Source organism: Ruditapes philippinarum, unplaced genomic scaffold (genome assembly GCF_026571515.1).
Source record: "Ruditapes philippinarum isolate M1 unplaced genomic scaffold, ASM2657151v2 ctg1169_1_1_1_1, whole genome shotgun sequence".
Classification (NCBI taxonomy): domain Eukaryota; kingdom Metazoa; phylum Mollusca; class Bivalvia; order Venerida; family Veneridae; genus Ruditapes; species Ruditapes philippinarum.
This window is the reverse complement of record NW_026859164.1, coordinates 105,030-118,792: the sequence shown is the minus strand read 5'-3', so window position 1 is coordinate 118,792 and position 13,763 is coordinate 105,030. Positions and strand designations below refer to the sequence as shown.

Genomic DNA, 13,763 nt, shown 5'->3' with positions numbered 1-13,763 from the left:
ATCCTATTAAAACATATAGGGATCCCGGGATTGACCAGTTCAAGAATATAGTTTTCAGAAAAGCCGGGATCGTATTAAAATGTAAATAGATCTCACGGATTGGCCAGTTCAAGTATATAGTTTTCAGAAAAGCTGGGATCGTTTTAAAACATATAGGGATCCCGGCATTTGACCAATTCAAGAAAATAGTCTTTGATTTTTCCAATTAATTAGGCATATAATTATAAGTATTGTGATTTCCGCATTTTAAGTTTGTTAATAAATAGCTCTAAATATATCTATATTATAAGTTAAATTAATTTAACGTTCATTATATACAATAAAAAAATTAACGTTTAATGGCCTTTCATTACGACAACAATCAACACAAATATAGTTCATTAGGTTTTTCCTCCATATCTTATACGATCCCGGATCCCGGGCGTCCCGGATCCCGGCCAGTAAATACATACACTAAATACCGGAAAGGATAAAATGACCGGAAAAAAGGAAAAATAAAAAATGCACAGAAACAGATGTACACTTATGTTAATTAACCAAACGAAAACTTACTGCAGAGAAAACAGGTGAAATCGCTAAATCAGAAGTCAGTGTAAATATGATTTATTGAAAAGAATTCATAAAGACAAACATTTTAATCATCATTATATCTTTGCGCTCAAAACAATACTTGCTGATTTTTAAAAATGGCGTGAAAATTGAAGGTTTTTTGACGCTATGTAAGATTAAATTTGATTGGCTAAATAATTTTGGATCCTAGCCCTGATAAATAAATTTTGTAGAAAGCTGGAAGCCAAGCTTCGATTAAATTTTTGGATAGCTTCAGAGTTTTAGGTTGTTTCTCAGTAAAATCCTACCGTAATACCGGCTCGCCGTGGCGAGCCGGCATGAAAGACATTAATGATTTTATATGTTTGTAACGTCGTTTTCCATTGGATAATCGTGACGTGTACATGGAAGCAGTCAATTTATAAATATATTTGATTTTTGTCTGCCATAATGTTATATGGCCGTATAAATACGGCCATTTGCAATATTATCCTCGCCTTAATATACAAATGTATTACCTAAGCTAAGAAATAGAAGACAACTCTAATATTATAATGATATTAAAGTAAAGAAAGACAAAATATGGAATATGAAAAGGTGCTCTAAGTGCAAAAATTAAATAAAAAATAAAAAGTAAAATAAGAAGAAAAATGAGCAATAAAAGAGATCCTCTTGTCAGGTACAAACAGCAAATAAATGGAAATTACTGGTACATTATTTACAATGGTAAACGATTGAATAAAGTATTTTGGATGGTACTGTTATGCATTAATTTTTGCTTTATGTCAATGTACACTGAAGAACTGATGGTGACATCTGGAACGAAAAAGCACTGTACTGGACAGGCGGAGGGGGGCGGACAGGAAAGAGACTCCGTTCTACAATGACCTTGTCTAAGTTTTACTTGCGGAAATAGTTATAATATCTTTTTTTCCTCACCCATTTGTTCTAGATAGCCATTTAATTTTGGAAAACTCAAAATAGAATATTTTACTCATGGTTTTCCATAAATGGATCGATTTTATAATGTATTTCCCTAATAAAACACATGCAAAAATGTAAAGGATAATACATAAAAGTAAAAAAAGGAATTTCCTTGTCGGAGCTTTTTTCAAATAATGGTTGTAGGTCCCTCGCTGGCTCTCCAAAACCATTTTACACTTTATGGCAATCATGATTATGCAACAAAAGCTCATTGTTTCTTATTTAATCTTTAATAAGCGTTTCTTCATCATGACTTCACAAATATGCAAATTAGGTGTCTTAATTAATTATCATTTTATTGGCTGCAAAATTAAGAAATAAAGGAAAGAAGTCAAAAGATCTGCAAAGGAATTTTGTTTACGATAATCTACATAAATCTCAAATATTAAAGGTAATCTGTCGTATTAAAGCTGTCCTAGAGAGGAATACGCCCAACCGGAAATGACGTCATTTTTTTAAAAATTTTCAAAGTTTCGTCTGCAAAAATAAGTTCAAGTCGAAATGATTCACTATTATATCATTTTCGTCATCATACATGCAGTTTAAATTTGAATAAGAAATAATGTAATCTTATATTTGAATTAAATTTTGATTTGCAGTATTCGTAAATTTTCACATTTTGAGTCATTGGTTAAGAATGTTGTGAAAGTTTGAACTGCAATTGTAAATTATCTGAATTGCGGTTCTGAGAAGCCATAAAATGTGAACATCTTAATTTGGAAACTAGATTTTAAAAGCACACAAGGATGTTTGATTTGTAGAAATGTGTGTTTAAAATTGCGCATTTGTTTGTTATATTCTCCAAATTTAAAATGTGTAGTTGTTCAGGTGAAACAGAAACCGGAAACTAACATTGGGTAATGATTATCATTGGTCAATTGCAATAAAATATTTGTTCATAATCAATCAAACATTCAAAGCGGAAATAGTTCGCCAGTTTTCGGTGGAACCCCCTTGAAAATGGGTTTATAATATATTGGAACAAGCAAATTTCGAGAAAAAAACACAACATTTTGCAAATCCGTAAAAAAAACTTTAAGCACTTATAAACGTGTTTTGAGTTATTTTTGTAATGTTCTTCTTTTTAAATGATAACGTGAGTTTAGTGTTCGAGTTAATGTATAATTAATATTGTATTAAGATATACATTCTTCAAAGAACGTGTATTTTTTTCAACTCAATTCTTGAAATTGATTTGTTTTAATTAATTCCTGTTTAAAACCAATATGCAAAATCAAATGTTATAGATACTGTTTTGTAAATATAGTGTTGCTACCCTTGCGGATCTGTTTTTCGTTGATTTTTTATATAATATTACACTATGCACAAGATAATTCCTGAATAGCATTTCGAGTTTTTTTCCCTTTTTCATCTTTTCCCAGATTTTATTTGCCTCGTAAGATGATAAGTAATTTACTTCCGGCTAGTCAAGAATTATCAAGTCAGAACAGAACATGACAAAAAAGAGAGAAAGATCTCTAAAAGCACATATGCAGCAGAAACGTATAAATACCCCCTCTTTAATGACCCTAACAACATTGAAACAATGCTTTCAAAGCATGTAAGAAGCTTCTCAATTGAAGAATGTAGGGCTTAATGAAAAAAAAATATTTTAAAAGTAGCAGAATGTGAACAAAGTAGTAGTTTTACTTCCATACAAAATATTTGACCACTGTAACTGCACTAATTGCTAATAAGCAATAGAAGCGAAGCAAAAGATGGTTCAAGTAATTGGCCAATGAGTAGCATTTTGGAAACAATTACAAAACACCAAATATTAAAAATTTTTTAGAAAAGAATAACATTTTTATGCAAAATTGGCCTTTTAAAAGGTATTGTTAATGAATATTTTCTCTCAAACAAACTTGGTACATATATTCGCTTAATAAGCTATTTTCTGCTGACAGAACAGGTGAAATAAGTTCATTATTCAAATTTAGGCGCAATCTATGCAAAATATGCAATGTTTTAATAAAACTGATAAATTTGATGTTGGAAATTGTTTAATTATGTTAACAAAACGAGTATATTCAACAGAATTATGTCTCTTGCATTTTAAATCAGCCATTAACATCAACGCAAGAAATCTAACGAACAATTGTTGATTTTTGCGAAAATGGTACAGAATTTATGACTATATAATTAATTGTGTTATGTAGTTGAAAACAATACATTCCACCATGTACATATTAACTGCACTAAGCTACTTGTGTTTGCCTTTCAAGGGTCCTTGAAATGTGCTGGTAATAAAACGTGTCATATTTGAGGTTACCTGTGCATTTTTCATTTGTTTTTATTTCATGCATGTTTTAGTACCTTTTTAAAAAAATATTCCGAACATATTTTGTAGAGTGAAAAAATGATTAATTACTTTTTTTAATTTTAATTAATAATTTATTACAACTTAGAGGTAATACAGTGAAATTTTTATTTTACGCACATAATTATAATAAGTGTAATGAGTACAGTGTTTGTACCAGAATACTCGGATAGCCTTGGATTTTGTCCTTTAAAAAATCTAGCAAAATATTTGCAATTTATTTTTTTCTGTTCATTTAACGTAGCGTTCTGTTATTTTTTTTTTATTTTTTTTAATGAATGATGAACCTGGGATAGATTCTAAATTTCCCATATACGAGTATAGTGAAGTCTTGTTAAACCGAACCCTTTTTATCCGGAATCCTTCCTAATTCGAACAATTTTCTGATCTCTGTGATATTTACTTTAACTTAACATGAAACGACAAACCGTGTCGGAACAAGAAATATTTTCTTTAGGACGATAGTTTTCACATAACCTTGATGGTATACTATGCAAAGCATGTTCATTTTCAGTAAGCATATATAGTAAATGCATTTTTGTCTGTTGTTGTTGTTCTTTATTTATGTACACATGTATATTTATTTTTTATTTTTCTCAATAATATTTCAATACACAAATACAGTTTGCATTGTAAACCAAAATTGTCTGTATTTTTGAGCCACGTGTTCACTACAAATTATGTATTACATGTTTTCTGAGATTTTCTTCTTTACAATCATGTATATATGCAAATAACTAGTTTAAACCTACTTTTGGTTTTGCGTCAATATGAAACAAAAACAACAACAACAAAATTAAACTAAGTTGACATGATGATTGCTGACGTTTTGTTTTTCCTATTTAATAAGATTTCACACCATTTGTGCATTGATTTTCGCGCATTTAGTAATCCGCTTTTCGGATTAAACAGATTATCCGAAACGCACCTTTTTTTTTAAATTTTAAGACTATTAAAAAATTGTAACGTTACGACCATATCATGCCGGGCAGCAATAAGAATTTTATTCATTAAATTTCTCATTCATAAAAATCGAATTTTTACGTCTGATTTACTATAACCCTTAATTGTATTACGAAACTTGAACCTAGATTTAAAAAATATATTTGTAAGGATTTATTGTTTAAATCTTTCGTGTCAAGAATTTTGACCTTTGGTTTATTTTAATAAGCGAAAAAAAGAGAGTACAGTAACACTCCCTGGTCACACCTATTTTTATAATAAAAACAAGATGCATATTTGAAATATGCAATATCTTGCCGATTTCCATTGTTCAAATCGCGAAACAAATTAATACGACGATGTCAACTGTTATAATAAAAAATACCGCAGAATAAATGGTATATTTAAATTATAAGCGCAGCTATCTTAAGACAATAAATAAATATTGTGCAGCGCTTGTTTAAATTAGATCGCAAATGTAAAATGAAATATTTGACATATAAATTGCAGCCGCAAATATTTTTAGAAAGGTGAGAAAAGGACGAACACAATGCGTTGTTGTTATACAAAGCGTTATACCAACAGTCCGTTTGGAAGAAGAAAAAAGAAAAATAGGCATGGAAAAAATATTTTCCTTATTTTAGTTTAAGATAATATACTTGTCACCAGCTCGTGAAAATTCGTAATATTTCGGCACTATCCGGGTTTAATGTAAATTACATAAAGCGTTTTAATGACCAAGGCAAACAAAAAGTCTTGTTCACTTAACGATTTGAAAAGAAATAAAATGATAAGATTGAAAGTTCTGCAGTTTACATTACAGGGAAAACATGGAATAGTTCGGAAGTTGGCAAAACATCACCAACTGAAAGACTAATTTCATTAATCATGAACAGACGTGTTAAAAATTATAAATAGTTAGCCTTTACCCATAGCAATATAGCGGGGGTTTCCTCCTAAATATGATATTGTGGCGGGTACTTTTGTGCTTGTTACTGACCAGACATTTATGTAACTCAAGTGCCTTATTCCTTTCATTATTTCTTATTATTTCTTTAAGTAGTTTCATATTTTAATCAGTTTTTAAAAAAATCATAAAGAGGTGACATAACTAAATGCATATCAAAAATTAAACCGTCTGTTCTTTTCTTTTCTCCTGTTTAGTATTTTTGTCTAAGCCATTGTCTATCTTCATTTTAAATAGCAGTGAAAATCGGTCATTTGCGTAATTTGGTTTAAAACTTTGCATATCAATATTGAATTAGCGTATAACATTCTGCTCTGATTATTTAAAAAAAAATAATTAAATCTTGCACTTGTTAATACTTGTACGAATTATTTAAGATGGCATTGTCGTCTAGAGAGCAGACGTTCTTTTGCTGTCCACTTGGATTAGGGTTTAGTATTGATGATTTTGGTATTGTTTTCTCATCGGCTAACAGACTGACGGCTACAAATTTACCGCGATTTACGTGCTAAACCTAGATTAATTCCATATTGACTCAATCATTATATATTGTTTCCGACCAATAAGTCAATTGTTTTACAACTACCTATTATCCGACATTCCTACGATTTTTCAAAATCTAGTGTAATCTTTAAGTACATGTAATTTATCACTTAAACCACCATGAAATTGAAATCGCCATCTCTTAGACCAAAATATGTAGGAAAAGCTGATCAAAATCTCGTTGTGGTTAAAATGTTATGTTTTACTAATAAAATGTATATATTTTAAAGTATTTGTCATCCAATAAGTATTTTACGTTGTTCAACACACCTACATGAAAAACTGTTCGTATACTAACTGATAATACTTAGATAGCGTTCAACAACTACTGTCCGTTTCGCTCATCCGTAGTCGACCAATCATATTTGGTTTAAATTTGTCATGTGACACGGCCATATATATTCAACGTAAACAAAATGTTCGGGTTATACCTTTCGTGTAAATACACCTTTACATTTGGATGACTAATTGAGATAAGATTACCATTACAACTATATAACTATCATTGTTAAATTTGGACTGTAGTGAAGTTTGGACATATTTGAAAGTGCATCGAAAGTGTTGCTAACACATTAACGGACATTAATATAATTAAAATAAAAACTGTGATACAGTGACTATTAGTGCTTGTATTTTCAGAACATTTTGCACGTTTTTAGACTTAAATCTTAATTTTCAAAGCAGACGACAAAATGTCAACTTCCAGACGACAAAGTTTAGATGTGCCAGAGATTCATCATGAACAGAATGCTGACGACTACACAGCGTCTATAGAACTGTCGAACGCTTGTAGAGAATTCTACAGGAATCGCGTGAAAGCAACGGAACACTTCAAACAGTCGATGAACAGCAAACATAATGTGGAAACAACTAAACCTAAAAAGAGAACCACGATAGATGATGCTATGGATAAGCTAAGAACTGAAATGGTATGCTAAACCTTTATTTACAACAACAATAACAACTTAAGTTTGCATTTTTGCAATATTTCAAAAATAAATCTAAAGATTACAATACAATTTGCAAATATTGTTTTCACTGAAATTCTATTACCTGGTTGTTAATTTGAATTATGGTAACACTAACAAGAAAACGTGAGACATTTACGTGAGATAACCAATGTCATCATGTTAAGTTTATATAGCGTTATATTAGTATATTTTATACATTAATATAATATTACTATTCTGTCTAATTTCATTTAATACATGCTCGTTTAAAAAGAAAACTGCTATACACTTGTACTGTGACAATTTTGTTAAAAAAATTCTCGCAATACTTTTTTCTTACTAAAAACTAAAAACAAATAAACGGAAACACTGGACTTCTTAGAAGAAAATGTATGTGAAATAAAAATTTAGGTCAAGATTGTCCATTATCTCACTGACACTAGATTTAATCAAATGTTTAAGATGTGTTTAAGATGAAAGAAAATCGCTTCGTCACCCATTAAACTCGAAACTTTCAATAGGCGACGCAGAGTGAGACGGGTATTTCAATGGTTTATCCGGGTTATTTGCATCTCCTTAACTGATATTTGTTGAATCATTTAGTCAATTTAATGCATACCCGAGACGCATAAATGTATTCAGATTTATTCTCCGCATGATATTCTTCACACGATGATGCCAAATTTAGATTTTATTAAAGCTCCATAGTTTATTGCACAATTATTATTTTTTCATAATCTGAATTTTAGTTTCAACTAGATTTAACCGGAATTTTTCATTTCTCCAATTTCCAAAAAGGTAACGAATACGAAAATTAATATCAAATTTCATTTTAAAGTTAATTGCAAAACCTTTTTTAAATGCTGGAAAGTAAATATTTGCGGTAAAAGTGGGGCCTTCCTTACATACCGTGCGCTTTGATTAAGGACTTCAAGGAAGGGCATCTTTTTTCCTGGCAAGGCTATTTTCCGTACGTTTTGCCGTTTTCAGACAGCAATTATGACTCTATGGTGCCGCATTTATATAATGTGCCACCTAAATGCAAAACTATCATAACTGATCTAATTAGTTTTCCTAATTACGTACGAGGTCAAATAAACGATTAGCTATTCAAACAAGATCAGAGACCGTGTACCTTGTCATCGGAGGCATTTTTTATTTGACTAGGTCATTATATTGGCGACACAAATTTGTTGTCAATCGCCTAATATAACAGACAACCGCTTGATGACACTGACCACGGCTTTCATTCGGCAATACATTATGCAATATCAATAAAACTATGTCTCTTCCTACCTCCTAAGGAGAGAAGACTCTTCAATTGAAAGAGTCAAAAGAGTGACTTCTACCAGGCGCATATGACAAAGTTAGAATAGTATTCAAATTAAACAATTGAAATTCAAAGAGCTATGACGTCAATGCTTAGATTCAGAATAATGCTTAAAACAAAAGATGACAAATTAATATACTTTTTGGCCGATGCAAAATTCCCTATGAAAGATTTATCTGATTTTGTATTTCATCAATTTTACGTTTGTCATCGGGGATATACCAGTAACATCTATGTTCTTTTGTATCTTAAGCAAAAACCTAAAATCACTCTACAATGTTTTTGATCAGGTGTGTCTATTGTGAATCCTCAGTGTTGGTAGGAACCATACAAATTAGATTTCGACACAGAGACACAAAAAAACCTTTTCACATTTAGCCATTGTTCAATCCGCTGTTTCAAAACGCCCTTTACTGAATGCTCTGTTAATCATTTTTGTACTTTTTGCTACAATGCATCCTTTACCAACAAAAAATCTCAATCATTATTAACAAGATCTCAATCAGTTTTAAATTGTTATCTGTGGGTTCAGATTTGTAAGATACAAGGCACAGAGTTTATTAGACATTATGTGATTTGTCAGTATTTTTTTTTGTTGACAGCAAGTTTTTTGTTCTCAGTAGGGGAGTCTTTTGTCGGATAAGATTTTTTATCGCTAGATCGTCCATCTTTAAAGCATTAACTGGCGTTTATAACACTTGTAAATAAAGCCGCTTTTTGCTATTTGTGACAAATGCATCTTTGTTCGTGGTTAAAACAAACATATAAATATTGATACACCGTCTTTTTCAATATAATTTAGCTGGTATTAGTTATTCAAATGATCTTTATCTAGAGTGTTTATCTAAACTTGAAGTAGCTTATTGAAATTGGGCTAAATCTGTTCCATGGGGGGTAGGAAAAAGAACGTAACGCCAAGTATCGGTACAATTTTGATTTCTCTTCAAACATTATGTAACCCATATCAGAGCACTTTATTTCAAGATTAATTTCATATTCGTCGATTTGGAAAACAAATCACTTAGTTCAAGTGAGAGGTCAATCTTGACTTTGCCACCCGTGAAACTTGGCTACAAAAACTACACGAAATAAATGACTTCAAATATGAAAATAGAAATGTTGTGACAAAAATTTACCTCCTTTGATGTTAAGATTTAATATTCGCATATAAAGGTAAACAAACTTAAAAAAGGAAAAGACCTCCCCTGCAATGCTTTAAACGTTTCACGTACATTACACGTTCATTTACAAACATATCACGGAAGATATCAATAAATCATACATTTTTTAAGAAAAAAAAATGTCCATTCAAATCTTGTTTCAAAACGAAAGCTTTCTCAGCAGACGATATTTCGAGCGTTCATAATTAACTGTTACATTTCACAACGCAATCATACTTAAAATTTGATACAAATCTACGCGAATGCCTTTTGGCCTCGAGATATATTTATCGTTACCGTCTGCGGCTGTTTTTTGTGCAATGACAGTGAAAATTTAAAAGTTATAGCCATAGATCATATGAATTTATGACAGTGGCGACAAATTACTGTTATCAATACCTAAAATCTCTGCTTCGTCACTTGATAATAAAGTCAAAATTGAATGCAATCTACAAATGTTTATCTAGAATACACTTCAAATTTGTGAAATTTATTTTCGAAATTACACCTGAGTATCTCTTTTCCATGATAAATGAGCCATACTTTAGAATTTGTCAACGTTTTTTACGACATTACATACTAACATTTATATCAACTGCATGCATTAAATTATCTGGTTTGAAATAGTTTTTACTTGTTGAAGTGGAGTCAAAATTTGTAACGTATTCTGATATAATGTACTAAAAGCACAGGTGTAAATACTACACCTTGTCATACACCAAAGGACGATGCATTTTATAAATTGGACCGTCAGATCTGCTCATCGTGTTGATTTACAATGTCCTCTGGCAACTTCAACTTGACAACACTCTTGTTTTTGATGGTTTTTGCTGTAAAAACTATAAAAACGAAATAATGCTGTCCTTATTTGCATACATCTTGTTACTAATTATATAAATCTGTCTAATTTGCCGAATATTTTTCTCTAATCATGTCATGACAACATCATGTAGACACCCGAGGACTACTGAGTGCAGTTGTAAATTAACATTATAATCTAAACCAACATTTACAATTTAAATTAAGATAAATGTCACAGTGCAAATATTTAAGATTTTAGCATAATGTATTATTAAACCTTTTAAGCAATATTGCCTTTGTTTCAAAATAGTTCTTTTTGTTTTTTCCAGGCATCTCTGATGGACCAAGATCTTTCATTGATGAAACAACTTCTCACTCTAAACGAAGCTATTGAAGATTTAAAAACAAAGCGTCTATATCATGTGAGCAAAGATTCACTCCGTGCCAGCTCTCAAGAATTGCACGCAAGCGATTGGTCAGTTTCAGAAACAGACATGTTTGAAACTGATGATGAGAACGAAAAGAAACTTGACTTTAAAGACAAAATGTCTTCCTTATCTCTTCCTGTGCCTCTAACACAGGACTCAAAATTTCAAGGTCATATGGGATTTTCTCGACGATCAGACATTACAATCTTGGTACGAGATTCAATCCAAATTAACCACAGACCGCAAAGTTCTTTGGACTCAGGCTACGGTGATGACACATACCAAAAGATGTACAACGGACCGATTGAAGTTTCATTTTAGATTTCTGTTATAAATATGCATATAAATGTATAAAGTGAACACACCCCAATCATGTACTCAATACAAACAATTGATAAGAACTGTTTCCCGGTCCACAGTGAGAGGAAACTGGCTCCCGTCTTGAGACCAACGCATCACCTAAGATGAAGCGGGTCATCGGACGGCTCCAAGCTGGAAAACCAGGTGCTGTGATGAACGTTTGTGCAGAAGCATCAGACGTTACTATGCGAAGATTAATACCTGGGACTTTATGGTATGTATTTCAGAATTTTATGTATCTACTAATGTTACCGATACTTTCATGTTAGTAATCAATAGGAAATATTAAAGAAACAAATCAAATTGATGATTAAGTACATTCACACTGTAATTTTAAGTTAGTAGAAGCTTGTTGTTGTCAATAACTGTACCATTACCTTATCTTATTAAAATTAAAAAAAAACGAATCGAACATGTATATTTATACCTATTTTTACTTTTTCTGTTTTCAGTTTCCAACTGCCTAGCCAAAATGTTGTCAACAAACTTGTACAGTTCTCATCTCCGTGTTTTACCATCGTTGTTCATCAAAGAAGGATCTTTTCTATAAACTCTTCATCAAAGAGACAAGATTAGAATCTCCGTATTGAAATATAATTTAAATAAACTTTCCGTATAAAGGAAAGAACTTCCATCAAATAAAATAGACTGTGTCGCTGAATTGACCAGCATGACTGTGATACCAACAAAAAATAAACTATGTCGGATGGGAATTATAAAAACTGAAAAGAGATATGAAATGCGAAATGATCGTTGTTACACAAGACACGAACTTGATATCGAAAACAACTGTCGCCGTAGAGTTCGTCTCATCCATAAACATTCAATGCAGATGCACGCGCGTGCTAGATTTTATCTGTGATAAATATATATATGTATTTCAATATATTATCCAAGGACTATTTTATACGAAGACTGTGTTCAGCAGACGATATGTAATAATTATTATACAGTGTCAGGTATTGCGAAAAATGTGAAAAAAATGTACTGTTGCAAAATCGAGAAAAATAATTTAATCAATGAATAACCATACAAGTTTTGTACATTGGCGTTATTACTGTTATGATTTAGATTTAAAAAGTATTTTCAAGAATCTGTAAAGTATACTTGTTTTGTTTAAACAATTACCATGCCACATGTATACTTAACATGTGTACCTTTTAAATTAAATTTCAAAACGGTAGAAATCAGGTAAATGTAACATTTATGTCTACAATTATTCGGTCACTTAATGTGTATGTATAGATATGTCTAAAATTTAATGATAGGTTTGATTGATTTAAAGGTTTTGACATATATATTTTTTAAGGTTATATAAATTTGTAAACGATATTTTGAACAGCAATACGATCGCCCCATTTAATTGCTTGAATTGATATTAATGTATTTTTTCAGTATAATTGGATTATTTTATATATACCTGATACAAACCGTGTAATTTATACTACAAGGGGAGGTAGAGTAAAGTATATTTATGTAACCAAATATATGTAATTAGATGTGCTAGGGCGGATCTAAAAGTCTATAAATGTATGTGCACAAAATTAACTGTGCAAGAAATCAAAATTGAAATACATATACGCAAAGTGCAAAGTGGCTTAATAAAAACTTGCCGAAAACATTTGTTTGTCTGAAAAAACTACAACATGATATTTCAAACAACATGTTCATTGTTGCTCAAAAGACCACAAATATCTGAATTTACCACAGTATGATCCGCCCTTGTATTGTATGAAAATTGGTTAAAATAATGCAAATTGTGAGCGAACTAGTATGACGTCACGTTTTGGGAAAGAGCCAGTATGAACAAAGCTTCTATTCTAGTCAGTATGTTATTGATATATTTGTTAATTGAAATAAAACATGTAAAATATACGATGCTTTTTTCATTTATGAATGGTAACCCTTGTGTCGAGTTTTTCTGACATGAAATCAGTCCTCCCAGTATACATGTACTGTTCGATGTCGACTTGACATATACAGTTCAGCAAATGTATACAAATCGGAGCTTGAAACAAAACCTTTAGCAAAATGTTGTTACTTTTTTCAAATCGAAACATATCCTGTTCACGAGAATCATTCTGTCGGTTACTTCATTTCATAATGAGCCTTGCATGTCACAGCAGCTCTAAACTTGGATAATATTTAAGTATATGAAGAAGTACTCCATCAGTAGTACGAGCAACAACAACAGCAGCAGCAGCAGCAACAACAAGAACAACAATACCAACAACTTATGCAAATGATAGTCCATGTACAAGAATAATATTATGCTTACATTGAACGGTATATATGTATAATGTATCGTTAAATTTCATTGGCCAGTCCTCCAAAACAACAATTTGGTTTGCTAAACATCTAAGACAGTCTTAAAATGAAAAGTAATAAAAGCAAACGAATAAGAAATGTCGGCTTGCAGACTTGAACCC

At 31.2% G+C, this 13,763-nt stretch overlaps 1 protein-coding gene across 1 annotated transcript; it reads left to right on the top strand.

Annotated features, from left to right (window-relative positions):
- The first annotated feature begins 6,726 nt into the window (after positions 1–6,726).
- LOC132755500 (uncharacterized) lies at positions 6,727–13,209 on the top strand. The gene is made up of 3 exons (XM_060746379.1): positions 6,727–7,234; positions 10,876–11,548; positions 11,787–13,209. Exons 1-2 carry the CDS (start codon positions 6,998–7,000, stop codon positions 11,293–11,295), a joined length of 657 nt encoding a protein of 218 aa, XP_060602362.1. The 5' UTR covers positions 6,727–6,997; the 3' UTR covers positions 11,296–11,548; positions 11,787–13,209.
- The last annotated feature ends 554 nt before the right edge of the window (positions 13,210–13,763 follow it).